The sequence below is a fragment of the Cydia fagiglandana genome, chromosome 11 (genome assembly GCF_963556715.1).
Source record: "Cydia fagiglandana chromosome 11, ilCydFagi1.1, whole genome shotgun sequence".
Taxonomy (NCBI): domain Eukaryota; kingdom Metazoa; phylum Arthropoda; class Insecta; order Lepidoptera; family Tortricidae; genus Cydia; species Cydia fagiglandana.
In genome coordinates, this window is record NC_085942.1 from 6261776 (window position 1) to 6289717 (window position 27942).

General features: G+C 43.0%; 2 protein-coding genes and 1 long non-coding RNA gene across 3 annotated transcripts in view; 2 read left to right on the top strand and 1 right to left on the bottom strand.

Moving 5' to 3' along the window:
- LOC134668852 (uncharacterized) overlaps nucleotides 1–27942 on the top strand; it is a 223281-nt gene that overhangs the window by 143879 nt on the left and 51460 nt on the right. The window lies entirely within an intron of this gene.
- On the top strand, nucleotides 1259–26890 carry LOC134668845 (85/88 kDa calcium-independent phospholipase A2-like). The gene is made up of 16 exons (XM_063526316.1): nucleotides 1259–1383; nucleotides 1478–1688; nucleotides 2271–2361; nucleotides 4897–5064; nucleotides 6476–6607; nucleotides 8703–8889; nucleotides 9961–10182; nucleotides 10892–11111; nucleotides 11394–11567; nucleotides 12169–12437; nucleotides 13502–13645; nucleotides 17509–17632; nucleotides 21532–21677; nucleotides 22045–22160; nucleotides 23039–23264; nucleotides 23508–26890. Exons 1-16 carry the CDS (start codon nucleotides 1371–1373, stop codon nucleotides 23525–23527), a joined length of 2463 nt encoding a protein of 820 aa, XP_063382386.1. The 5' UTR covers nucleotides 1259–1370; the 3' UTR covers nucleotides 23528–26890.
- LOC134668831 (protein cueball) overlaps nucleotides 4705–27942 on the bottom strand; it is a 77515-nt gene continuing 54277 nt past the window's right edge. The window contains exon 7 of the transcript XR_010098832.1: nucleotides 4705–4790. The gene's annotated coding sequence lies outside the window, so the exon portion shown is untranslated. The remainder of the gene's footprint in view (nucleotides 4791–27942) is intronic.

Below are 27942 nucleotides of genomic sequence, written 5' to 3' on the forward strand. Positions count from 1 at the left end.
CAATATTTGTGTTCATATGAACGCTTAAAAATCACTTGTGAGTCGTACTGCCACGTACGCATCTCAGCAAAGCCATACTTTATTTGCTAATTCGACGTATTATTTGAATATAGCTTGAATATTTCAGGAATTTGTAAGCATAAGTTGACATTTTTAAAGTGAAACTAATAATAATCTTGACGATTGACACCAAAAATTGACACTTGACAGCCAACTGACAGCAGCGCCGGCTTTTTTAAACGCTTGTGAGAACAGATACACGGAGTTCCGTATGCTCTATTCAATTTGACGCCAACGCTCAACGCCGAAAATCGAACAGTGCTCGATAAAAAAGCGCCGCGCTTAAAAACTTCTTCGGCTTAAAAGCCTTCGTGTGAATACATACATGGTTATCCATTTGTGTCATTCAAACGCTTTTTTAACGCGCGTTGAAATAGCTGCCGTGCGAACGGGGCCTTATTAACTACACTTACACTTACTTGCGTATTTTTTACGCACGCATCTAGTGAGAATATTAATTGCAGGTAAAAAATACGCATCTCGCGTATTTTTCACGCACGCACACACGCATCGCGGTGGGAGGGTAAGAAATTTGATTTAATTAAAAAAAACTATAAGTACACACCGGGTTAGCACTAATTGGCTAGCAGGTTATTATTTCGCGTCATTACAAAGCAATATTGTTCTGGGGTGTGCTAAAGAGTAACAGTTTTTATTATATACCTACTCGCTTACAGTTATATGCGTGGTTGGTGGCGTGATTACTTTCAATACGAGATTTTTTTTATTAAAAAGTAAGTAGGTAAGTACCTAATCGTCGAAAATAAAGTAATACATATGTATAAAAAAACTGAATAGTTTACGTGTACATTGATAATTAATAAGCGTTTATCGATATCACACCGAATCATGCACATCCCTATCGCATGTGTCAACCTCATAGTCGAATATTTTATCCTATCGCATTCACTCTTGGAAAAACCATGCAAGTGTAAAAGGGATAGAGCATAAATGACAATTTGTCAATGATTTGTGTATTTTTACAAAAAATAAAAATCGTAGTGCAATTTTGACATAATTTTCTTGACTGTAAAGTTCAAATTACTGTGATGGGCAAGGGCTCATAATTCCTTTCGAAATAAGAAAATATGGCCAATTTCTGTGACAGCGTTTTGGCGACATAGGTTCTCATACTAATCCAGGCACATGCCGTTTCCCGTCAGAGCGCGGCGCGCTCATTCTTTCTTCCGTGATTCGAACAGATGAAGTGGGGTGTCATAATTTTCTAACAATTTTAAATTTCACTGTTATCGATTGCAACTCGTTTAATGTGTATGTGTAGGAATATTAAGCCCATAAATTGAATAAAAATGTTAAATTCATGTAAGTGCCTAAATTCAACATGTAAATATAAGTAATTGTATATGGATTTTTTTATATATATGTTTTCGGTGGTTTATATCAAAGTTATTTACAGTTTTTAGAGGCCTATTGGGCACTGAAGAGTCCCCGACAAAGGTAATAGAAGTGCGTTCAGACAATTATGTTTCAAGACCGATACACTACAGAGAAGATTCTATGTTATTATACGGCCCTAAAATCCAGGATGGGAAGAATAATTCGAAGGACAAGTTTTTTGAAATTATTCTATACAAGCCATTCACAGAGAGCACACATCAGATGTACAGGTATTGACTTTAATTATCTATTGTAATATGATGATGTCAATATGATGAAATGCTGCCAACTTTAAATTCATAACAAAACTGATTGATGATGAAGGCATCTTAAATAGTTGTGGTCTGTTGCACTTTTGTCCAAGAAAATATTTCTCTGGTTGCTACAAGTCTCTGTGTACTATTTTTAACCCCGTACTGCATGTAATAAAAAAATATTTGTCTAAACTCGAACTTTAATAGCTGTCAATAGTTAAATATCATATCCGCCATATATGGCATAGTATGTAGTAAAGGGTTAAGTAGTGTAGTGTGTCATGGTTTACTAAATTTTTCTTGGATTGGAGATTTTTAAAAGCTTTTAGTTAGACTCCTCTTGCATCTGGTTAAAACATAGACCTTTTTGTTCAGGTTCCAGTTTTAATAAACTTTATTTTTGAAATATAATTTCTAACATAAAAAGAAAATGCAGAAACACTAAGGATTATTTAACTATTTATTCAGTATTGGCAACATATGTGATGGTGACCCTATTCTTGACTAAACTTAACCAATGATTTAGAGAGCTAAACATTGGTTTTTTACCATTTCTAGTTTGTTTCGGTCGGAAAGCCAAGAAAGTGCAGAGGAGAAGTTTATTGTGTACAAAGAGAGAATACCAGTTTACATCAAAATAACTAAAGAAGTAAGTATAAATGAAAGTTTTACGCAGTGGCGTAGCTAGCATGGGTGGCACCCGGTGCGGAAATTGTGGGTGTCACCCCAAAATTCAATCAAAATTGTAAAATATATTTAAGAAGAGTAATTGTAATTTTTGTTAAATAGCTCGGGATTTACTCCATCGCTTTCATTTTACGAATTTTTATAGGTGGCACTACTGATGTTTACGGTCGGGTGCCACCCCTAAATGGGTGACACCCGGGGCGGACCAACGGGGCGGTCTGTCAGCTTCCATACATATTTAAATAGTATTTTACACAATAATCATATAATAGAGAGCTTTTCAGTCGAATACCGTGTTTAGGCAACAAAGCTTGCTGAGTTGCCTAAGTGAGGTACGAGATTGGAAAGCTTGTTTATATCACTATTATATACAATACTTTTTCTATGAATCAACAAAAATAATACTTTAAACTAGTAGACTCATACAAACAGTTGGGAAGTAGCTAATACCATCAACTCACTCTTTGACCTATAAAATGTTTCCTAACATTGCTCTTATCAGCAATCAGTGACATTTCATAGAATAAATAAGATAGTAGTATGTGTGACACTATTTATACAAGATATGAATTGACTAATTTAATAGTAGGGATTCTTTTCGACAGAATAACTACTTAATTAGGTACTGTTCTTTTTTTTTTATGACTTTTTAAATAATGTTTAATTGGTATTTTGGGATCATTCCAATGAAATGTTCTAGTTACCAATAATCATATAAGAGTTCAAATAGAATTTACTCACACATTTTACTGGTGAAACTGGTGAAACAGAAAATAAAAGTATTATATTGCGAACTTCTTAAAATATGGAAAATCATAATGCAATGAATATTTTTTATTTGGAATTATATGTCTTGGGCTTTACTCCAAAACATCTTGACATATTTAGGCTTCAGTCCAATAGGTACCTTAAAAATAACATAATGATATCAGTAATCCTTAATATATGACATCCTGTAGTAAAATTATCAGCCACATAATCTTTATCTTTGAATATTTCCACGCAATGCATTCTTACTTAACCAAAAAAAAGCGGCCAAGTGCGAGTCGGACTCGCCCATGAAGGATTCCGTAGCAGCAAGTAACATAATAAAATTGCGGCTTACGATTTATGACGATAAAAAGAAAACTACTTACTAGATCTCGTTCAAACCAATTTTCGGTGGAAGTTTGCATGGTTTTGTATATCATATATTTTTTTTAGTTTTATCATTCTCTTATTTTAGAAGTTACAGGGGGGGGGGGCACACATTTTACCACTTTGGAAGTGTCTCTCGCGCAAAGTATTCAGTTTAGAAAAAAATGATATTAGAAACTTCAATATCATTTTTGAAGACATCCATCCCCCACAGGTATGGGTTTGATAAAAAAAATATCCAAGTTTCAGTTCTTTGCCATTTGGCTACGGAACCCTAAAAAGGATTACCCTACTTTGCAAAGCAGGTGTGAAAAGTCCAGTCCATACGTCATTTGATACAAGGACAACTGTTTCATAGAAATTGTTCAAGACCTTATGATTCATTGATTTACTTGAGTTACTAAGTACTAAGTTCACCACAATGGTAAATTCCAAACAATTAAATATTTTTTATTGGTTTATCCTATTAGTCAGTGAATGAAATAATAGTTTTAATAGCAACGGAAAGTTTTCTTTAAAGAAAATCTGCGATGAACTTTGACCCACTAGTATGTTGATGAATCATGTCAAATAGGATACGTAAGATAAGAATAAGAATTACTTACATACAAGAAAACAACACAAGACGATAAAAACAAAACAAACAAAAAATACACAAATACCTACATGTTGAACCAGCAACAATGAAATTAACATAGTTTAACATTAATCGTTCTTATGTTATAAAACTTATATACAACCAATAGTGTGACAATAGGGATGGACTCAGCATTTGCTGTGTTACAGACTAGCTGTCACAGCGCTAGTTTTACAGTTCACCCCTAATTATACGATAGAGATAATATGCTATTATGTCGCTTAGTGTCTAGATAATAACTAAGATAAGATATATAAATAAATAAGATAATTATATAATTGTAATTATAATTATTACACTGCGCCAAATTCGGGAAGCATTTTCGGAACTCTAATGCCATATAATGTGGTTAAAATAACGTTAAGTTTGGTTCCTCACCCGCTTAGCAACTTTTGTTGATGACTGTACACAAGTACAAATACAAATGCATTTATTTCATTACTTCATACATCTTCATCTTCATACATCTTGCTTCTTGTAAGGGCCACCCCACACTAGCGTCTTTTTAACGTCGGCGTCTAGTCAGCGCTATGGAAAATGGCGTCGCTGCGCAGTTGCCTCAACGTTGCGTCGAGCAGCGGCCATAGAGTTGACTAGACGCCGACGCTCGGGAGACGCTAGTGCGGGGTGGCTCGCTATATTTGCATGTTTTTCATGGCATAGGCTTGGGCCAACATGTATTCTCGGCAATATAATTTCCTATAAATTACCTTTTTTTTTCAGTGCACAATAGCAAGTCTCCAAAAACTATGCGACACACTATCCGAGCACCAGTCATGGTCCATAGCTCACTTAGCCGCCCACTTTGGACTCTACGAGCTGTTTAATGACCCCGAGGTCCAGGGGCATCTGAATGAGGTGGACCCGGCCACTGGAGCTACACCGTTGATGGTAAGAATGATAAAGATAGTTTATTATTCAAGTAGGCATATTACAATGCGCTTATAAACGTCAAATAAAGCTACACCGGCTCCAACCCTACACCTCTGCCTCGAGAAGATTTAAGTCCCCCCTCAATTGGAGTAGGGTATCCCAATATGGGACCGGCAACAAACTCACTGCAATGAAATTGCCTAGTCACATATGATAAGGTTTTTTATTCTATATATCTGTGCATGAAGTTGATATTCATAATAGTCGTACAGTCAGTATCACTAGTAGCGGATCCAAAGCTGATCAAACAACGGTTTTAAAGCATCTGTCATCTTGGTATTCTTCAATATTTAGGTATTTATTCTATATTGACGACCGGTCTGGCCTAGTGGGTAGTGACCTAGTGACCCTGCCTGCGAAGCCGATGGTCCTGGGTTCGAATCCCAGTAAGGGCATTTATTTGTGTGATGAACACTAATATTTGTTCCTCAGTCATGGGTGTTTTCTATGTATTTATCTATATAAGTATGTATATCGTCGCCTAGCACCCATAGTACAAGCTTTGCTTAGTTTGGGGCTAGGTTGATCTGTGTAAGATGTCCCCAATATTTATTTATATTTTTAGACGTGTCTGTACTTTAGGTTGTGGACTAATTTTGTAGAGTAACGAGTATGTGTCCTAATTTTAATGTGATCCTTGCGGGTAGGTCAGAGTTAAGAAGTACGAATGATAATTAACGGCGGCAATAATTACTAAGCACTGCCATTGTTTTAGGCAGGGCTCGGAACCGGTATTTTTATAAAACCCCCAAATAGACCAATATTTTGAATTATTTTATGCTCTTTACGTAAGACTGGATCATGTATTAAGGTAACGAATTTGTGTTATCAGATTGTCCAATTAAAAAAGAAATAATAAACCAAAGAACGAAAAAGAACGTAATAATACCGGTATTTTTGTATGGAGCAAAAACCGGTTTCCGAGCCCTGGTTTTAGGAGATTTTAAAATATAATTAATATAAACCTTGAGCACTTTTTTCTGTTTGCATATCACCTGAAAAACTAAGTAAGTACCTACGTAAAAAAATAAGGATAACAATTCGTAGTAATGTCATTGATTAAGCTACAAAGTACAAAAGTGCATAATATACTAATGATACCGACTATGAAGTGATGAAGTGACGTGTACAGGCAAAACGCGAAAGATATTACGAATAAGTAGCTCCTTTTTTAAATGGAAACTGCACGTAAACCTCTCGTCTTGACGTGCTTTTACGTATACACCAGCACCTCTTTTTCTCCATTCGGTCCTGTCGCTTGCCATTTCCCACCATTCGCCGTAGAATGCATCCAATTCGTCCCGCCATTTCCTTTTCTGCCTTTACCCCATTCCAAATATAATTTTGTAGTTTCGAACGTTGTTACCAGGTGGCGGTAAAGTCGTGCAACGTCCGCATGGTCCAAAGCCTGGTCTCCCTACAATGTTCCCTGGACACTGTCGATCTAGATGGCAACACAGTGTTCCATTACGCTGCGGCCAGCAACAAGGAGATCATCAATGTAAGTAGTACCAAAGACATATGTAACTTCGTATAAGATGAATAAAGTCTAAAAAAACAACGTGCCTCGGAAAAAGTCATTCTCGCATAGATGGCGCACACACCTTTGGCCTATTCTCGGCTAGATGGCGTGACGACACCGTTACATATTAAACAATTTTAACACATCAGTGAATAAACATGGGTCAAAATGATATAAAAATAATACTATCATTTATCCATATAGTATATTCATTATTCATTTTTTTGATAATTTTATACGTGTTTATATTGAGTTATAGTCGTGTGTCGATAGATGGCAGTTTTAAAGTGACTACAACATTTACTATGACAGGACCCCTCTATACTATCTATTCTTTTTGGTAGTAGATATGGTATGCTTCAATGTACCTATGTACAGTATGTGCAGTCACAATCCCTTATGCCATTTAGGATTCTTGTTAAATTAGAAATTCTATAGTGTAAGCATTGAGCTACCAATTTAGTTAGGACCCTAAATGGCGGAACCATCGCGGAGCGTGATGGTACATGTACAGCTTGAGCCTACATGGTTCAATGAGTGCGGTTGGCCAATGTTGGAATTTTAATAGGTAGGTCTTGATAAACTTAGCATGTGATATTCAATGACATACATTGATGATTCCTTAATTGGACATGACATTTTCTAAGTAGCTATACTGAAATTATCCTTTGTGAGTGTATTTATTTAGCCTCTAAGCCTAGCACATGATTGGCGCTACAATATCTCGCGGCGAGATAGACTACCCGTCTTTTTTTCTAACTGTGTTAATTACCTCCGCCTCGACTGTCGCGCCCTTAGAGGATATAACCAACGGAGACGCCATGTCTATAATTTTCGGTACAAAATACACTGAGAGAAAAGTACAACAAAAACACACTTAGAATTACAAAAATAAACTTAATCCGGGGACAAGGAGAGTTAACTAATAGGAACAAATTGACTTTTGCAATTTAGTTGCATTAGTTCTTGCAATTTCTATTATCTGTTTGTTGAAATTATATTTGGGATTACTGAGCTGTTTGTAGAAATAAATAAACTTTACAGAAATAGTGAAACGTCCATAATTATTACTAAAACTTCATTTTTTCCCCCAGTACAGAACTGTTTTTTAATTCCTGGTGATGATTTTTCTCTCAGTGTAGTCTGCCGTTTTTTGCGGGGGAGGGGCACATCAAATGTATACGTAACGTAAACATAGCCATGTCAGATAAACGTCAGTCCATACATGTGGTTGACATGTCGTTGACCATTGGCCGCCTATTTTCGACAGAGGGGAACGCCTGTTAATGACCACTCCGTTTGGTTATTCTCTAAGGTCGCGCCAATCTTGTGCTAGCCCGGCTGATCTTTTGGCACGTTGTAAATGCGGGAAATGCCCTAAACTAGTTTTAGCAGTAGCATGTCCGAGAAACAAACCATTCCATTGGTAAAATGGTGACCATTTGTGATGACTTTTACGAAGTTTAATACACTCAACAAACAAACATCAGTTCTCTTCGCCATGCAAATATTGCCTGTACATATTTCGTGAAGGTTAATTCAACATTCGGTTTTTCGGTAGACAGTGTTTACCTACTAGTTGCTACAAATTTAATGACCACATCACGCTTTTTAGATTAGATGCTCGAGTTATTATTTTTGTCAACCTATGCTTTAACTACGACAAACAAAATAGGCGCGATATTTAAAATTTGTATGGGAAATCAACCTTCGTGCCTACATTTTTGAAATTGAGACTATCTATATCTAATGTGGGCTGTACACACTCGTCGATAGAGAGATGAGAGACAGGGCGAGATCGAGAAATACATGCTGCTCCCTTCTCGTCTCGCTCTTCCTTGTCTCATCTCGCGCTTCTCCGATTGGGTCGGAGCGGTGCCGAGACTCTCGCCGAGAAGCTCTCGACCAGACGTACAGCTTGGGAAAAAAGAGTAGAAATTAAAAAGTGGCAACACTGTAAATTCGTCCCTTTCAAACCGGTATATAAGAAAACGGGACGACACTACAGTGTTGCCACTTTTTAATTTCTACTCTTTTTTGCCGAGCTGTAAAATATACATTTATTTCCAAACAGGCGCTTGCCAGCAAATCAGCGTCGTCCCTCAACGTGTACAACAAGCAAGGATACACGCCACTACACATGGGCTGCCTCGCCAACGCGCCCGACTGCGTGCGGGCGTTGCTATTGGCCGGGGCCGATGTCAATCTGCCGGCTAAGCGGCAGTCGACTGCTAATACCACCACCGCAATACCGATACCGGGTACGTGTTTCAGCTGTTTTTGAAACCAATTACTTACTTACTTACTTGGTTGGCGCGGTGACCCAAAATGAGTCTTGGCCTCCAACACAAGAGCACGCCACTTTGATCGGTCCAGAGCGGTATCCCGCCAGCTTTCGCCGACGCCGAGCTCACGGAGATCTGCCTCCACTCTATCTGCCCAACGGTATTTAGGACGACCAACAGGACGGAGCCCAGTTGGTCGACCCAAGTAGGCCCTTCTGGCTGCCCGATCTTCACCCATCCTTTCGAGATGGCCAAGTCAGCGGAGACGATGCGCTTTGGTCTCACCGAATATGTTCGGCTCGGCTATCAGGTGTTCTATTTCGGCATTCTTTTGGATCTTCCAACTGCCATCGTCTCTTTTGACGGGTCCCAGAATCTTCCTTAACACCTTACGTTCTGTGACTAAAAGGCTGTTCTCCTCCTTGAGTGTTAGTGCCCAAGCCTCACACCCATACATCAGAATGGGGCGGATCACGGTCTTGTAGATCCGTAGCTTATTGTTAGTACGTCTACTAAGAAGCCAATTAAAACCAAAATTTTACTTTGCTAATCCGCGAAAAGATAACGTGCTAGTCAATCAGTACTAACCCGTTATACTTACTTGCGTATTTTTACATGCAATTAATGTTCCCACCCTCCCACCGCAAGAATAAATACGCAAATAAATACAACAAACCACCACCAAAAGAATAATACTCGTCAAGTATTTCGCCTCTCTACGAGGCATCCTCAGGAGTTGTTGACGGTCTGACGCCCGGCAACGGAACTCCTGCCCGTTCCCGTTCCGTTGTTGTGCTCCGTTGCCGGGCGTCAGATCGTCAACAACTCCTGAGGATGCCTCGTAGTATTAGTGTTCAAAATTATTTGATGCATGCCCTTCTTCCTACTAGCGGCAGTTACTTACGCCGGGGCCACACTAACGGTAACGCTGTTTATTATCACCATGATTGACACTTTTCATACGGCCACACTGGGATTATCGCGCTAACCAACGGCGTTTCCCGTTAGTGTGGCCACGACATTATAACAATATCCTGGCGTTTCCAGGTATCGTCGGCGACGTACTACAAGACAACCTTCCCAAACTATACCAGCAAGACATGAAGTACGGCGGCACGCCTCTGCACTGGTCCGTCTCTCGCGAAGTCATCGAAGCCTTGGTGGACAAGAACTGTGACATCAACGCGTTGAACTTTGACGGTCGGACCGCGTTACATATCATGGTTTTAAGGGGGAGATTGGAGTGCGCTATAGCGCTGTTGTCTAGAGGTATGTATTTTTACTTTATCGCCGTTCAAAATTCAAAAAAATATTCTGCAGTAGGCCTCAAGGGCTCTTTCACGTTGGGGTCACGTTGGGGTCTTCACGTAACCCTGCACAGGGAACCGCGTACCCCGCAGTACTGGGTCCCCAACCGAACCATCCGTACACCTTTGCCCTTCTAAGGTGCGGAGTGCCTAACCCCGCTTACTAGGACGGATTCAAACTTGCATTCTAACAACAAAATTACATCGAATTGATGTCATTTGTGACGTCCCACGGCTAAAGGTACCTTATGACGGTTGGCGCTTACGCTATTATTGACGCCGCTCCAATATTATTGCGGCGCTATGCGACGTAAGCGCCAGCCGCTATAAGGTACCTTTTACCGTGGAACGTCACATTTAGTCATTTAGATAATTTTCGCGCGTGCATTTCGCTGGTACTTGTCCGTCCCTATATTGGCACAAGCGAGACGCACGGGAATTACATTATTTTGATATCATTTTGACGTCAAAATGTAAGTTTGAATTGGTCACAGATGCTGGGATTGAGAAGGAAACTACCGTACAGAAGTCGAATTAATAGCCAAGTTTGATGTCCTGACCAAAACTTGGTTTTACTCTTGCTTTTGTGTGTGTATGTTTTGACCGTTTGATACTATTTTTTATTGCACTGACATTTTTGACCGATTTTGATTTATATTATTTAATTTCAGGCGCGGAACACTCCATAACAGATAACGAAGGAAACACCCCCCTACACTTAGCAGTGAAACAGACGAACATATCTTTAGTCGAAGCACTGATAGTGTTCGGTGCTGACTTAGAAGCGCTAAATAATTCTGGCTACACCGCCCGACATATGGTGCCTTGTGAGATGTCCAGTAGTAACTATGACAAGATATTGTATGTGCTACACGCTGTAGGAGCTCAGAGGTGAGTTGACTTGGCCATTTAATTTAATTTTTTTAATTGGCTATATAAAGCCCTTGTTCCTTTCTGTGTTCAACCATTAATTACATATTATGGCTCCTCTACACGATGGCCTAGCGCCGGCCACTCCAAGGGACGCATTTATGCGTTAGAGGGAGCAAGTGATATTGCTATCTCATTCTACCGCATGGCTGCGTCCCTTGGAGTGGCCGGCGCTGGGCCATCGCGTAGAGGAGCCATTATGTAACGATTGACACATAAAGATAAATGTCTCCGTGCTCTCAGATGTCCAGCAGAAGTTGCCGGGTGCGGGCCGGGCTGCGCGGCCCGCGGGGACTACAACGGCGTCCCCCCGCCCAGCGTGCCGCGGCCCGCCTCGCGTGACGTCATCAGCCACATGCTCAGCGTCGCCGCCATGGAGCGCGCCGCCAGCCTGCCCACTAGCGGCAAGCAGGGACGGTCAGTACTCTTACCCGGAGGTCACGAAACGCGCGCTCGGTTGGTTAACCTTTTGAACGCCAAACGCCCGTATGTTGCGTTCAAAAGATTAAATAAAACAAGTGTATGAGCTCCCTGCTGAGGTTATCTCGAGGGATTACAGCGTGGCGTTCTTCAAAAAAACCGGCCAAGTGCGAGTCGGACTCGCGCACGAAGGGTTCCGTACCATTACGCAAACAACGGCAAAAAAATCACTTTTGTTGTATGGGAGCCCCACTTAAATATTTATTTTACTCTGTTTTTAGTGTTTGTAGTTATAGCGGCAACAGAAATACATCATCTGTGAAAATTTCAACTGTCTAGCTATCACGGTGCATGAGATATAGCCTGGTTACATACAAAGAAATGACTCATTTAGTGAAATGGTTTCATTTCACCAAAATGATGAAGAACATAAAATTATGGCATGTTCTATTCAACTGTCTTGTGAAGTCACTGAAGTCAGTTCAATAATCGATATTAAACTTAATAACAATAGCGACTAAAAATTCAAGTGAGTGAAACCGTTGTCGTATAAACAATTTGAAGTCAGTTCATTTGTAAAATATCTTTTTCATTACAGCCTCCTCTGCCTCGACGGCGGCGGTATCCGCGGTCTAGTCCTAGTCCAGATCCTGATCAACCTAGAGGCCGCTATCGGCCGCCCCATCATACACTGCTTCGACTGGGTAGCTGGCACCAGCACTGGAGGGATCCTCGCTTTAGCTCTGGCCAGTGGAAAGACGCTGAGAGACTGTCAAAGACTGTATTTCCGTATGAAGGAATACGCTTTCGTCGGTATGAGGCCATACCCTTCAGAAGCTTTAGAGACCATCTTAAAGGATAATTTAGGTAAAATTTACAAGATATCCACTCCATTATATCCACTTTTAGACAGGCACTCACGCATCGGCCTCCACAGTCACCAAACCCGTTGTCTAAACAGCAATTCATAAATTGTCTGCAATAGACGCAAAGGCCTGTGATGATGATGATGATGAGACAGAGTGGTCGGTACTAGTACTTTAGGGATCTTAGTTTTAGCCTTCGCTAGTGGGAAGACTCTTAGAGACTGCCAAAGGCTGTACTTCCGTATGAAGGAGTATGCTTTCGTCGGTATGAGGCCATACCCTTCGGAAGCTTTGGAAACCATCTTGAAGGATAATTTAGGTAAGTATTTTATAAGGTATATATCTATTGTTCAGACATGGTGGTCGGTAATAGTACTGGAGGGATATTAGCTTTAGCCTTCGCTAGTGGGAAAACTCTGAGAGACTGCCAAAAACTGTATTTTCGTATGAAGGAATACGCTTTCGTCGGTATGAGGCCATACCCTTCGGAAGCTTTGGAAACCATCTTGAAGGATAATTTAGGTAAGTATTTTATAAGGTATATATCTATCGTTCAGACAGGGTGGTCGGTACTAGTACTGGAGAGATCTTAACTTTATCCTTCACTAAAACTGCGAGACTGCCAAAGGCTGTATTTTCGGATAAAAGAGTATGCTTTCGTTGGTATGAGGCCATGCTCTTCAGGAGACTTGGACTAAAATTAAGAGACTCTAAAACTGTCAATAGGGATTTTCTTTCAGTCTGCTATGTGCAGTAGAGCCAAGCAAATATTTAATTATGAACGCTCTCGTCTGACTCATTTTCTCGCTATGTTACCGCATATTTTTGACGATTTTAGTTTGTTTTATTTTATTTAACCCTTAGCCGCCCAGAGCCCTATAAAAAGGTCTCCCGTACCATTCAAATTTGAATCTTTATTGTGACAAATCAAAATTGCATTTGTATTGGCAAGTTTTGATGTCTGGGCGGCTAGAGGATGAAACTGTAATTGGATTAATGTTTTCGAACGTTTTACTTGTTGACTCGCTTTTGTACAAGATGAACTCATTTTTATACATTTCATAGGTACGGAAACCGTGATGGCCGACCTGACTCATCCGAAGCTGATGATCCTCGCGTTGTTGGCAGACAGGAAACCGGTGGACTTGCATATATTCAGGAACTACCAGTCAGCGCAGGAAATCCTGGACGCGCATAATAAGATTAGTCGTAAGTTTTTTTTTAATATTTTACTAAGTTATTGGTATTTTCGACAAGGAAAAGTGACTTGCGATGAAGCTCCTCGTTACGGAGCGAAATATGTCGGGCAATTTTTGAGGTAAGCCCTGAAGTTACCTTTTTAACGGCTGGCAACCGTGCTTCCAACCATCCAAGGTCACGGAATATAATTTGGTAACAAACTACCCACAACGGAGGCGCAGGCGTGGCGCACATGTCTATACCCCATTGCGAACCAGTTGTTTACGTCAGGGGTCGGCAACCTTTTGAGAAGAAGAGCCAACTGCAGTAGACCACCAGTTTTAGGAAGGTGAAAGAGCCGTAAATATTGTTTTCAGTGGTGTAAGTCCTCTCATCATCATGAACGCATTTGCCAGAATGACCTCCAACCGCGGAAAATGGCGAGAAATCGCACGGCAAGCAACATCTGTGCCTGATATCAGTTCTTTAAATTCATCACTCGTATTAAACCGCCGTTCCTCATACAAAGCATACAGTTCACGTCTCCGTTGATGTAAGTCCGCAGTAGCCCACTCACTAAAAACAGATGCACCACTAACTACGACCGATTTTGAAGTAAATATCGCGTTATAATGTTCCATAAAAGTGTGAAAGAATGAATTATACATACTATTAGGACTCATATCGGAAGACAAAAAGGGTAGCGCCTGAACTAGACTTTGCTTCATTCTTTCCACGCGGTCCGAGGTTACTGGTACAAAAGTAATTTGTTTTCTCAATGTATTTTTCCTTAAGGCCTCAAATACCATTAATTGGCCTAAGTGGTCTGATTCTAAATTGCTGATAACTTTTTTAGTAATAGGAAAAATATCACTGAAAATATTATCTATACAGGTGGCACTAGTAGCAGTCACTCTAGTAGGCTCCATAAACATGTGGTTGAGATTAAACGATTTGAAAAGATTCAACAATCTACAAGACATTGTTGAATGTTCCAAAATATTTATATTAAAGTCGCCGCATATAAGTAATTTCTTACTAGAAGGTGATAGTTTAAGTAGGACAGATTCCATTGTTCTTTCAAATATTTCAAAATTATTTAATGGCGGCCTATACACACAGACAACAATAAATTGCTCCAATTCTACTGCACTTAGTTCTATAGTCCGTTCAACAGACATGGATACAATGTCCTTACGTTCCTTAGATTTTAACTGACTATTTAAAATAATTAATGACCCACCATGTATGGAACTAAGTCTGGTGAACGAACTTCCCACCTGGTGATTATTAAATTGAGGCATTAATTCATTATTATTTAACCAGTGTTCAGTAACGCATAAAATATCAATATTGAAATCATTCAAAAAAAGTTCAATCTGTAAATCTTTTCCTCTAATACATTGAATATTTTGATGCACCAGGTGGATATACTTTCCATTTTTGCAGTATTTTTCATTATATTTATTTAATTCTAAATTGCCAGAGACAGAATCCTTTGTCTTAACAGCTAGTTTAAATCAATTAAATCATTGGTTATGACTGGAACCAATTCCAAGTTCATGCTAGGCTGCTCAATAGGAGCAGAATTATCTGCCAAATTCTTGGCAGAAATGTCAAGTAAATAGGATAGCGATAAAGCTATTTGTCTTTTGTAATAATTTGAAAGGCAACAGTTGCCTTTACTCAAAAACACCATAGGCATATGGTATTTACTAACAAATTTGTTAATGTCAATTATGCTAAACTTACTACTATATGTACAAAGATTATATAGAGATATATTTAACTTATGTCTAGTGTTGTTTTCTGCCTCTGACATTTGCTCACAATAGGGGAACGTGAAAAAAATAATTTCATGCACTGCAAGTGAGTTTAACTGTTCAAAGTATTTAACTAAATTATTTTTGTTCACATTACCCCTATTCCCCATAAGAATAAGCAGTGTTGTCTTAGAATTAATATTACTGTCATTTAAAATTTGTTTTATGATATTTTCAAAGCTACTGTGAGGCAGGCAATTGCTGATTGTACTAAGTCCCTTTAGGTAAAAGTTTAAAAATGAGCTCATATTGCTTCCAATTTCATCAGAATACATAATAACATTAGGTTTAGGTGTGCTTTGTTGTGTAGTGTGGAAGGAGCTATTATCATTTACATGCTGTTGTGGTAAACCGTCACACAGGCTTAGGTCGAGTAAACTGGTCGACAAATGTTCAGTCACTTGCTTACAAGCACATGACTGGGCATTGGTCAGTGACTCAAACCGCTCTGAATTATGCTTAATCTGGGATATTAAATCATCCATGGCCAAAGAATATTCATTAATCACCTTTTTAGAACTCTCATTTATTGTTTCTAAGGATTGTATGGAGTCCTCCAAACTCTGAATTTTTAATTTCAAAGTCTGTGTGTCGGTTTCATATTGCAATTGACTATTTTCTAACTGGGCAGAATACAAATCTAACTTATCCACTAAATTAACATTAATTTTACAAAATCTCAATTTTTTAAAAAACAATTTATTTATTTTTGACAAGTTCTGGTTTTTTTTTATGAGTCTATTTAATTTAATATATTTCTTTAGTTTGTTTCCGCTGCAATTTACTAACCTTGGTGTGGTGGTATGATAGGCTAAATCTGTAGTGGCCAAAAGGTTTTCAATTGGTGCGGCAACCAACTGAGAGTCGGGCCGGACCAGTTCTTCGAACAAGCTCTGAGAGTGTGCCGCTGCTGCATTGTGTTGGGCCTCCTGTAGCTCATAGATTTGTTCGTGGGCGTCGTGCAGTGCTCTCTCCAATGAGTTGATGTCCTTCAGGGCCTGCTCATACGCAGCACTACACTCAGTGAACCTGTCAACCGTCTCCTGAAGCCGGGCCCGCTCTGAATTTACATTATTGTAGTCAGCTTCTAATGAGCACAGTTCCTTTTTAAGCTTATCATTGCTATTAAGTACTAATAATAGTTCCTTCTCACTGTCTTCCCTTTCACTGAGCAATTGAGCACAAGATTCCTTGGATATTTTCAACTCCAGCAAGGTAAGTTGGAGTTTATCAGTCTCCTGCTGGCGAGCCGCTGCGGCTGCTCTGCGGGTAAGCATTGTAGACAGTTTTGCAATTGAAATTATACCCAAAAATAAACAAGGAATCGCTCACTCAAGCTAAGTGATATTTAGATACGTACTTACGTGAAATAGTGACGATTGACTGTATCTACACTGTGTTCTAACCCTGTACAATGATTAACGCTTTATTATAAACACACTTAGTAAATATTAATGATAAAAAAACCCAGAAAGGATTCAAAGGCGAACAACAGGTTTCAAATTCATAACCTGTAACGGCTACAAATCTGAAAACAAGACACTAGTAAACGCCACTAAAGCACTTCACTTATTATGTATACATAAAACTTAATGTTAAAACTATTTAATTCACACTTATAATGCCTAATATTACATGAAATATCATTAAAATTAAAATAATTACAAGGGACCTAGCAAAATCAGCTGCTTATCGTTTGACAGCCGGGGTTGCCAAGTACTCTCAAGGGTTCATATTATAGGTGACTTAAAGTGCCGCATGCGGCTTGCGAGCCGCGATTTGCCGACCCCACAGACAAGACATCCTTCAGACTGAGCATAGTAGCGCTACCCCACTACCACAAATATACGGTAGTTTTACTCCATATTCGAGTCAAGTGTCTTTGTGTAACGCCCGTGTTTTTGAACGGACTTATCACGGAACGGGCCTCGCTCACCTCGTCCCCTGCACCCCAGTATTTTTGGCAGCATCGGTTCCATGTAATAATTGCTCTAAACTCCGTCTAGAGGATTCCTAGTTTATGGTCGACCCCTGGGTTATGCCATGTTTGACCATGCTTGGTATTTTCAGCGCGTGTGAGCGAGGCGGGCGACGCGATAGGGCTGGCGCCGCCGCCGCCGCCGAGCCAGCAGCTGGTGTGGCAGGCGGCGCGCGCCACCGGCGCTGCGCCCTCATACTTCACCGCCTCGGGCAGGTAACGTGGCGAGCTCACTCTGTTACATTACACATGCAGCGCGTGTGAGCGAGGCGGGCGACGCGATAGGGCTGGCGCCGCCGCCGCCGCCGAGCCAGCAGCTGGTGTGGCAGGCGGCGCGCGCCACCGGCGCTGCGCCCTCATACTTCACCGCCTCGGGCAGGTAACGTGGCGAGCTCACTCTGTTACATTACACATGCAGCGCGTGTGAGCGAGGCGGGCGACGCGATAGGGCTGGCGCCGCCGCCGCCGCCGAGCCAGCAGCTGGTGTGGCAGGCGGCGCGCGCCACCGGCGCTGCGCCCTCATACTTCACCGCCTCGGGCAGGTAACGTGGCGAGCTCACTCTGTTACATTACACATGCAGCGCGTGTGAGCGAGGCGGGCGACGCGATAGGGCTGGCGCCGCCGCCGCCGCCGAGCCAGCAGCTGGTGTGGCAGGCGGCGCGCGCCACCGGCGCTGCGCCCTCATACTTCACCGCCTCGGGCAGGTAACGTGGCGAGCTCACTCTGTTACATTACACATGCAGCGCGTGTGAGCGAGGCGGGCGACGCGATAGGGCTGGCGCCGCCGCCGCCGCCGAGCCAGCAGCTGGTGTGGCAGGCGGCGCGCGCCACCGGCGCTGCGCCCTCATACTTCACCGCCTCGGGCAGGTAACGTGGCGAGCTCACTCTGTTACATTACACATGCAGCGCGTGTGAGCGAGGCGGGCGACGCGATAGGGCTGGCGCCGCCGCCGCCGCCGAGCCAGCAGCTGGTGTGGCAGGCGGCGCGCGCCACCGGCGCTGCGCCCTCATACTTCACCGCCTCGGGCAGGTAACGTGGCGAGCTCACTCTGTTACATTACACATGCAGCGCGTGTGAGCGAGGCGGGCGACGCGATAGGGCTGGCGCCGCCGCCGCCGCCGAGCCAGCAGCTGGTGTGGCAGGCGGCGCGCGCCACCGGCGCTGCGCCCTCATACTTCACCGCCTCGGGCAGGTAACGTGGCGAGCTCACTCTGTTACATTACACATGCAGCGCGTGTGAGCGAGGCGGGCGACGCGATAGGGCTGGCGCCGCCGCCGCCGCCGAGCCAGCAGCTGGTGTGGCAGGCGGCGCGCGCCACCGGCGCTGCGCCCTCATACTTCACCGCCTCGGGCAGGTAACGTGGCGAGCTCACTCTGTTACATTACACATGCAGCGCGTGTGAGCGAGGCGGGCGACGCGATAGGGCTGGCGCCGCCGCCGCCGCCGAGCCAGCAGCTGGTGTGGCAGGCGGCGCGCGCCACCGGCGCTGCGCCCTCATACTTCACCGCCTCGGGCAGGTAACGTGGCGAGCTCACTCTGTTACATTACACATGCAGCGCGTGTGAGCGAGGCGGGCGACGCGATAGGGCTGGCGCCGCCGCCGCCGCCGAGCCAGCAGCTGGTGTGGCAGGCGGCGCGCGCCACCGGCGCTGCGCCCTCATACTTCACCGCCTCGGGCAGGTAACGTGGCGAGCTCACTCTGTTACATTACACATGCAGCGCGTGTGAGCGAGGCGGGCGACGCGATAGGGCTGGCGCCGCCGCCGCCGCCGAGCCAGCAGCTGGTGTGGCAGGCGGCGCGCGCCACCGGCGCTGCGCCCTCATACTTCACCGCCTCGGGCAGGTAACGTGGCGAGCTCACTCTGTTACATTACACATGCAGCGCGTGTGAGCGAGGCGGGCGACGCGATAGGGCTGGCGCCGCCGCCGCCGCCGAGCCAGCAGCTGGTGTGGCAGGCGGCGCGCGCCACCGGCGCTGCGCCCTCATACTTCACCGCCTCGGGCAGGTAACGTGGCGAGCTCACTCTGTTACATTACACATGCAGCGCGTGTGAGCGAGGCGGGCGACGCGATAGGGCTGGCGCCGCCGCCGCCGCCGAGCCAGCAGCTGGTGTGGCAGGCGGCGCGCGCCACCGGCGCTGCGCCCTCATACTTCACCGCCTCGGGCAGGTAACGTGGCGAGCTCACTCTGTTACATTACACATGCAGCGCGTGTGAGCGAGGCGGGCGACGCGATAGGGCTGGCGCCGCCGCCGCCGCCGAGCCAGCAGCTGGTGTGGCAGGCGGCGCGCGCCACCGGCGCTGCGCCCTCATACTTCACCGCCTCGGGCAGGTAACGTGGCGAGCTCACTCTGTTACATTACACATGCAGCGCGTGTGAGCGAGGCGGGCGACGCGATAGGGCTGGCGCCGCCGCCGCCGCCGAGCCAGCAGCTGGTGTGGCAGGCGGCGCGCGCCACCGGCGCTGCGCCCTCATACTTCACCGCCTCGGGCAGGTAACGTGGCGAGCTCACTCTGTTACATTACACATGCAGCGCGTGTGAGCGAGGCGGGCGACGCGATAGGGCTGGCGCCGCCGCCGCCGCCGAGCCAGCAGCTGGTGTGGCAGGCGGCGCGCGCCACCGGCGCTGCGCCCTCATACTTCACCGCCTCGGGCAGGTAACGTGGCGAGCTCACTCTGTTACATTACACATGCAGCGCGTGTGAGCGAGGCGGGCGACGCGATAGGGCTGGCGCCGCCGCCGCCGCCGAGCCAGCAGCTGGTGTGGCAGGCGGCGCGCGCCACCGGCGCTGCGCCCTCATACTTCACCGCCTCGGGCAGGTAACGTGGCGAGCTCACTCTGTTACATTACACATGCAGCGCGTGTGAGCGAGGCGGGCGACGCGATAGGGCTGGCGCCGCCGCCGCCGCCGAGCCAGCAGCTGGTGTGGCAGGCGGCGCGCGCCACCGGCGCTGCGCCCTCATACTTCACCGCCTCGGGCAGGTAACGTGGCGAGCTCACTCTGTTACATTACACATGCAGCGCGTGTGAGCGAGGCGGGCGACGCGATAGGGCTGGCGCCGCCGCCGCCGCCGAGCCAGCAGCTGGTGTGGCAGGCGGCGCGCGCCACCGGCGCTGCGCCCTCATACTTCACCGCCTCGGGCAGGTAACGTGGCGAGCTCACTCTGTTACATTACACATGCAGCGCGTGTGAGCGAGGCGGGCGACGCGATAGGGCTGGCGCCGCCGCCGCCGCCGAGCCAGCAGCTGGTGTGGCAGGCGGCGCGCGCCACCGGCGCCGCGCCCTCATACTTCACCGCCTCGGGCAGGTAACGTGTCCCACTCACAAGGTTACATTAGATATTAGTATCGACACACTTGCTTGTAATGTGGACGATATTGAACCGCTTTTAGGCTCAGATCTTAGATATTAAACACGCGTGCTTTATCATTTTATTATGGCACTCGTGCGGTAATATGTGATAATTCAATCGAGTGCAGATTGTAACTAATTGCTAACAATATGTATGGAGACGGAGCCTTCTTAAATTGGTCGAGTAGATTTTACAACAAGGACTGGAGAGCGCCGGCTGGGCCGCCAGCGGCAGGGTCGAGGGGCCGGCAGGCAGTATGACAGATTTTGGACTATTACTGTTTTAAAATTAAAATTTGATTAATATGTAATGATCGTGTTTTCCCTCGCAAGTGTGTTGAAAAACGTCGTATGAAACACATGTGCATTGGTCATTTCATTATACACATAGGCTTTCTTATTGCGCGCTCGCTTTTTGCTCGCGCCATTGCATATTATATCTCAGGAGTAGCCTTACGGGCACTAAAAATGGTACTAGTAGAGCGGTGTCACTCACGAATTAGAGCTAATCGTGCAGTGTAACGCAACTAGTTGCGACCAATCGCGCGCGTGATGCGAGCTCGTCAACCAATCGCGTTGTAGCGGTGTCACACCGCTGTACTGGGCCCATTGATGCCCCATTCTTATTGCCTTACGGCCAGTCCTGAGATATACGTTAATGGTTCGCGCGCATAATATCGTCTCATGACCAACGGAGCACGGTCGTATCACAATGTACTATTTCTAAACATCTATAACTTAAACTTTCTCGTTTACAGATATCTCGACGGTGGTTTAATGGGGAACAATCCCACGTTAGACGCTTTGTCAGAGCTCGCAGAAATGCGACTAGCGCTGCGAGCCACCGGGCAAATAGAGGAAGCTCGCAAAACTGACTTGAAAGTTGTGGTTTCGTGTGGAACAGGTCAGTAATTAATGATATGAAATATAGACAATTAAATAAGTTTTTGGCAAAAATTTCAGTTTTGGTACAAGTTCTTATCGCTGGCTGTACTTTTCTTTCCACAAGCAACTAAAAAACATCGAGAACCCCAAAAACCCCAAACACAATTAGGTTGCGTTGTTCTATCACAGAGTTCCTATGGCCACCTGTCTCATCAGATCAGCTCGATGATACCATGCAAATAAACGGTTTTCGGGGCCGAAAAATCGATCAAGCTAGGTCTTATCTCTGGGAAAACGCGCATTTTTTGAGTTTTTATAAGTTTTCCGAGCGAAGCTCGGTCTCCGAGATATTATTTAATTTATCAAACAGGCTAAATCTTGTGCAGGTAGAAACCCGCTGACCAAGATCAAAGACTTCGACGTTTTCAAGCCGGAGAGCGTGTGGGGCGTGGCCAAGCTGGCCTGGGGACTATCCGCCATTGGCAATCTTCTGGTTGATCAGGTAACTACTTCCTACCTTCCCTTTTACGCTAGGTTTATTGCAGGTATGAATAAAGCTAAAAATAGAGGGAAGAAGGCCTAGGGGTAGAAGTCCCAAACGATGGTCGAACCAAATAGCGGAGGAACTAAAAATACCTGTCAGCGATGCACTCCACCAAGCTACAGAACGGGACCGATGGAGACAACTAGTTGACGGAATCAAAAGGAGTCACGATCCTCAGCAATGAAGGACCGATTGAAGAGAGAAATAAAGCTAGCTTGGGGACTCCGCCATTGGAAACCTGGTTGATCACGTAAAATCTGACTTCCATCTCTCTTAGGCCAAGTTGTGCGAGATCAAAGATTTGGACGTGGGAGAGTGTATGGGGCGTGGCCAAGAAAGATAGCCTGGGGACTCTCCGCCATTAGCAATCTTCTGGTTGATCAGGTAAAAACTCCACTTCTCCATTCTCACAGATATCGGTGGAGTTGCAGGTGTCCATGGGCGGCGGTAATCGCTTACCATTAGGCGATTCGTCTGCTCGTTTGCCTCATATATCGTTAAAAAAACCGGTCAAGTGCGAGTCGGAATCGCGTTCCGTACATTACCTATGTGGAACGTGAATGAGAAGGAATGGCCGGAATTTCCTTTTGAGGTACGGAACCCTAAAAATTAGAGCAACACCTCTGAACAACGAAACCACCAAAGCTTACTAGACCTCTTTCTTTATTCTACGCACACTCAAAAACCTTGGTGTTCAAAACAGGGAAAGGTCAGATCCGGTATAGGTACCTACTTTCAGAGTTTTCGGAGAGGTTTTTCTTAACGCAGTACCTACCAAAACCATTCGATAAAGGGTTTAATTTTTCCATGAAAATAATTTGATCTCACGTTTTCAGGCAACACAATCCGACGGTCGCGTAGTCGAACGCGCCCGCGCCTGGTGTTCCACACTCGGCGTCCCCTACTACCGTTTCTCGCCGCCCATGTCCAAGGACGTCGCTATGGACGAGCGGTCGGACGAGCTGCTAGTGCGCATGTTGTGGGAGACGCACGCGTACATGCGCGAGCACCGCGACCGCGTCGCCGAGCTGGCCGCGCTGCTCGCCGAGCCCGACTACCGAGGTAGGGACCCGGTTTATTGCTAGATGGCGCTGTTGACCCAGTTGACAATGACAGTCGCGCTCAGACGAGCTGTGCCTTGTTTATCAAAAGCTTGTTACTTGTAATACAAGTGGAAGTCCCTTTTTGACAGCTTGTGTTAGAAAGGGACTTCCACTTGCATTACAAGTTACAAGCTTTTGATAAACAGGGCACTGCTGTTTCAAATATTAGTTGCTTATTACATCTTTATTTTTTTTGTTTCAGAGAAACAAGCGGCAAAATAATGTTAGTCTGCAATCGTGTAAGTACCATAAATACTTAACAGGTGAATTATAACTAGCTGGCGGAATAGATTAACTTAAATATTATAGATTATTTATGTATATAGGAAAGTTATACATACAATACGTTTAGTGAAATGTATTTTATTGCTATATCAATGATATATGATACATATTTTAGCTATGTTGTATGTTCAGCCAACAAATACGGTTTAACGCACTGACAAAAATTACGTGTTTTTTGGTTTAAGTTAGTATGACTCACAACAGTTTAAATTCAATGTTGTATGTTTGTATAAAGGCTGATTTAGACGGCGCGTGAACTCGCATGCGATTTTAGTTCCATCGCAGACTGGTGGTTACGTCCAATTCAACCGACCGATCAAAACCCGCAATGTAATGAAACTCGCATGCGAGTTCTCGCATCGTCTAAATGGGCCCTTAGTTACAGGTAGCTTTCGCATAACATTTTGTTTAGTGTATTCGTTCGGGTATTTAATAGTAGGTAGCAGATCTCTGTTGTGCTGTGTTAAATGTAACATTTTAATTTTCAAATTTTTGCATGTGACATGAACTGCATAAAACATCTAATAAATACAGAAAGTTGAAATCCTTTGTAGTTCAAGTATTTGCAGGTTAAGTTAAAGCTTTTCAAAGCTTCCTATTTTTGGCGTTAAGTATTTATTCAACTATATTGATTCTCCGTTAATTTTCGTTTTAGTTTCATAGCTCGTACGTAAACGTACAAATCTGTTAATTTAATTTATTATTTTATGACTTGTTGTTTAGTAGATAATACACAGTTATGATATTTTATTTATTTTATACAGGATGTTTGTGCTACATCGTTTGCCAAATTAAAACGGCAGAGAGGTTAAGTTATTTGCTATCTTCCCAGGCCTAGAAATTTTTGATTTTGCGCACTTTTTTTTTTCAGTTCTATGCCAGTTTTTCGTAAATTTCAAATTTTTACTTGCGCAGTAGTAAAAAAAACATAGCCATTTTTTTTCTAGGCATGAGCAGATAGCAAATGACTCAACCTATCTGCCGTTTTAATTTGGCAAACGATGTACCAAACACCTTGTATATAATGGGTAGTTATTAAACTAGTATAGGAATAACTTTAGTTTAGCATTTTTCACGAATTATACCAGAATATTATGAAAAACAGTGTAAAGTATATTCTTACTTCTTACCGACCAATGAAATATTTATTACACACGTATTCTAAATAAAATATATGAAATATCGAAGATGAAGGAGGATATTATAACTATTGACTTGACACAATGTAATAACTTATGAAACTCATCTTTATCTACACCATGTTTTTGTTTAATTTCCGTTAATTTTAAGGGTGCATTCCTGAGCTTAAATCAAGTAACTTTGTCAAAGACACCGATATTCTAATTAACTCCATTTAGAAGATAATCATTATTTAATTTTTTTCCTATAAGGCTTCTACAAGCGTGTACACTTGCCTTAGGGCCGGTTTACATATTGATTAGTGTTTAGAATGAGTTCATACATTTGCTACTAAACTTAAGTACAATCTCGGTCGATCGATGTTCGAAATGACATTGATGTGTCACAGATTTCAATTGTTTGGTTGAGTTAAATGTAATGCCCGTCTTACAACAACGCTACATGCTACATTTAATTACTTTTTAAACTGTTTTTTTTTGAAAATTAACTATGCCATTTAGTTCTCTTAAACGTACTTAACCATACCCCCAAGTTAACGGAATTCAATAAAAACACGGTGTATTTGACAATAAAGCCGGATCTAGACGGGTGTAACGTGTAATGTAACATTACGTGTAATATAGCGTCAACGTGTGGACGCGCGCTAAGAACCGACCGGCGATGAATCCGGCACGAGCGTTAAATGTTCGTAGTGCCGTCCACACCAGGCGTGTCTCACTCCGCGATTTCGTCGCTTTGCTACAGGTAGCTAAAAGTACAACCGTTCGCACCCCAATTTTGGAGAAAGCCATAAGCCGCGCGTGGCGCTGTCGCCACGTAGCGGCCATATCTGTGCTGATCGTAACAGACGCGTTTTGTTAGGGAGTGAGTCTTCTGTACCTAGTACTATAATTTATTCTGTGTCCACACGCAGAATTCGTATTACATTACACGATGGATTACATTACATTTTACAGCCGTTTGGACCCGGCTTAAGAATAAAGCAATTGTAGCTCTTGTATATGTACTAAGTTTGTACGTATGGCTAGCACAAATATGATTTGTCTATGTGCATTTTGTGTATACAGCCTTATTGTATCAAATTAATAAATGAAGAAATATATGTATGTAAACAAATTAGTTTAAAGTATTGATTTCCCATCAACAACTACTTTGTTAGACAATTCACTATGTAACTAATAATCATACTAATCACAGGCAATAGATTTTATACTTCATATTCTTAGGTTGAAAATACAAATTGTAATCACATACTAACGTATAAATATTTTTGGCACAAATGTACCGTTATTTGCTATAAAGTATACAGATATTACATATGTATAATATCGGACAATAGTTAACTGCAAGTATATTATTTATAAGTAATATATAAGTACGTTGAAATATTTTACAGTTTGTTCGTTTCTCCTAGATGCGAATTTTTTAAATTGATTAATTCATTTAGAGAAATTATAATGTCTCTTGATTGACTTATATCCATGACACTAAACGCCACTTGCACCATTCCACTAACCCGGGGTTAACCGGTTCAACTTGGAGTTACCATGGTTACCAGTACAATTTGCCACTGGGTTAACGGGTTAACCACTTAATTCCGGGTAAGTGGGATGGTGCAAGTGGACCTAAGTTAGTTAAATAACGATTCAAATAAGTTAATTTGAAAAATCGATGTTTATTACTGTCGAACAGACACGCTTGTAATTTTTTTAGGTACATACCTATTATATGGACTTATTACTGTATATAAGCTCGAGTAAGCACTGAACATGCTTGTTTAACACTGATTTAAACTTTCACGATTATTTAACATTATGAAACTACACAACGGGACTTAATCGCGTATTTAAGTTTTAAGATTTACCTCCGACGTTTCGAGGACGGCGTTGTCCCCGTGGTCTCGGAGAAGGCTGGCTTAAGTTGACATCAACATCTTCTAGCCGCGCGAGTTTTTCGAACTACTATCTTAAAACTTAAAATACGCGATTAAGTCCCGTTGTGTAGTTTCATAATGCTTGTTTAGTTTAAATTTATTTATTTTTATTTATTACCAAATAATATCGAAATTAATTTGTAGTCATAAGATTAAAAATATTTCAAGGAGCAAATGTGATAAACCTAGTTAATTTTATACTGTTCCTCGGCTGATAACAATAAAAACTGAACTCTCAATAATTTCTATTATTTTTAAAAACACCCCAAATATCCCATTATCCAGTCCATCCAACTTTTAAAAGGCCCTCTGCGCTGTTGGTTTTGGCCCCACGTACGCCTCTCAAAGGTCCGTATGGTCCCGAGATATTGAAAAGACATTCAATACAATAAGTTCTCTGTAGGGGTCATCCATTGATTACATCACACGTTTAGGGGGGGGATTTGTTGTGACAGGGGGGACAAACTTTGTTACGTCACTTTAACTTATTATTCAATTCGCTGTACAGTTAAATAACAAGTGTTTTGGAACTATAATCATTTTCATTTGTTAAATTTTGTTTCCTAATCAGTTTTGAGTTATAAAATGACTAATATTTCATTTTTTTTCAAAACTACTTTGATAAATTATTAATAATAGGTAAATAACCTACCTACTTTTAATTCAATTTGCCGTTATGATGAAAATTTTGAAAAAATGTGAGGTCACACCAGGGGGTTTGTCAAATGTGAAAATGAGGGAGGGGGGGGTCAAAAAACCTAGAAATTCGTGTGAATTAATGAATGACCCCTATTGCACTCCTCAAATAAAAACAGCTTACCACTTACACAGCATAGAGTTAAGAGTTAACTTACTAAGTTACACAGCATAGAGATCAGTCTCCTTTAACCCTTTACCAGGCTAAGGGATATATATTTCCCACATACGGCACTTCAAACATGTGATCTATTTTCGATGGGAATGACTGACATTCGATTGTCATTTTTGAAATGTCAGCCTGGTAAAGGGTTAATACGTGCCCATCGGCCATCCCTTATGCACAAACCATTTGCACATACAAAAGCAATTAGGGATGCGGTGCGCCAATGTGCACGTCTTGCCTAAAGTATGGTTGTTTTTTTTTAACAACATGGCATTTTGTACTAAGAGCGAGTAGGAAGAAGTGACAGTAGTTGACTTGCGTCGTCAAAGAGAACAAACACGTCCCGTCTAGTAAGTATATGCATTTTTCCCACAGCGACTATGGTGCCCTCTAGTGATCTAGGTCCGGTTTTATTTT

What these genes read in the sequence shown, in the direction of transcription:
- LOC134668845 (XM_063526316.1), top strand. An exon ending in CTGGAGCTACACCGTTGATG is followed by an intron (nt 5,065 to 6,475) that starts GTAAGAATGATA and finishes CGTTGTTACCAG; the next exon opens with GTGGCGGTAAAGTCGTGCAA. An exon ending in CACCGCAATACCGATACCGG is followed by an intron (nt 8,890 to 9,960) that starts GTACGTGTTTCA and finishes TGGCGTTTCCAG; the next exon opens with GTATCGTCGGCGACGTACTA.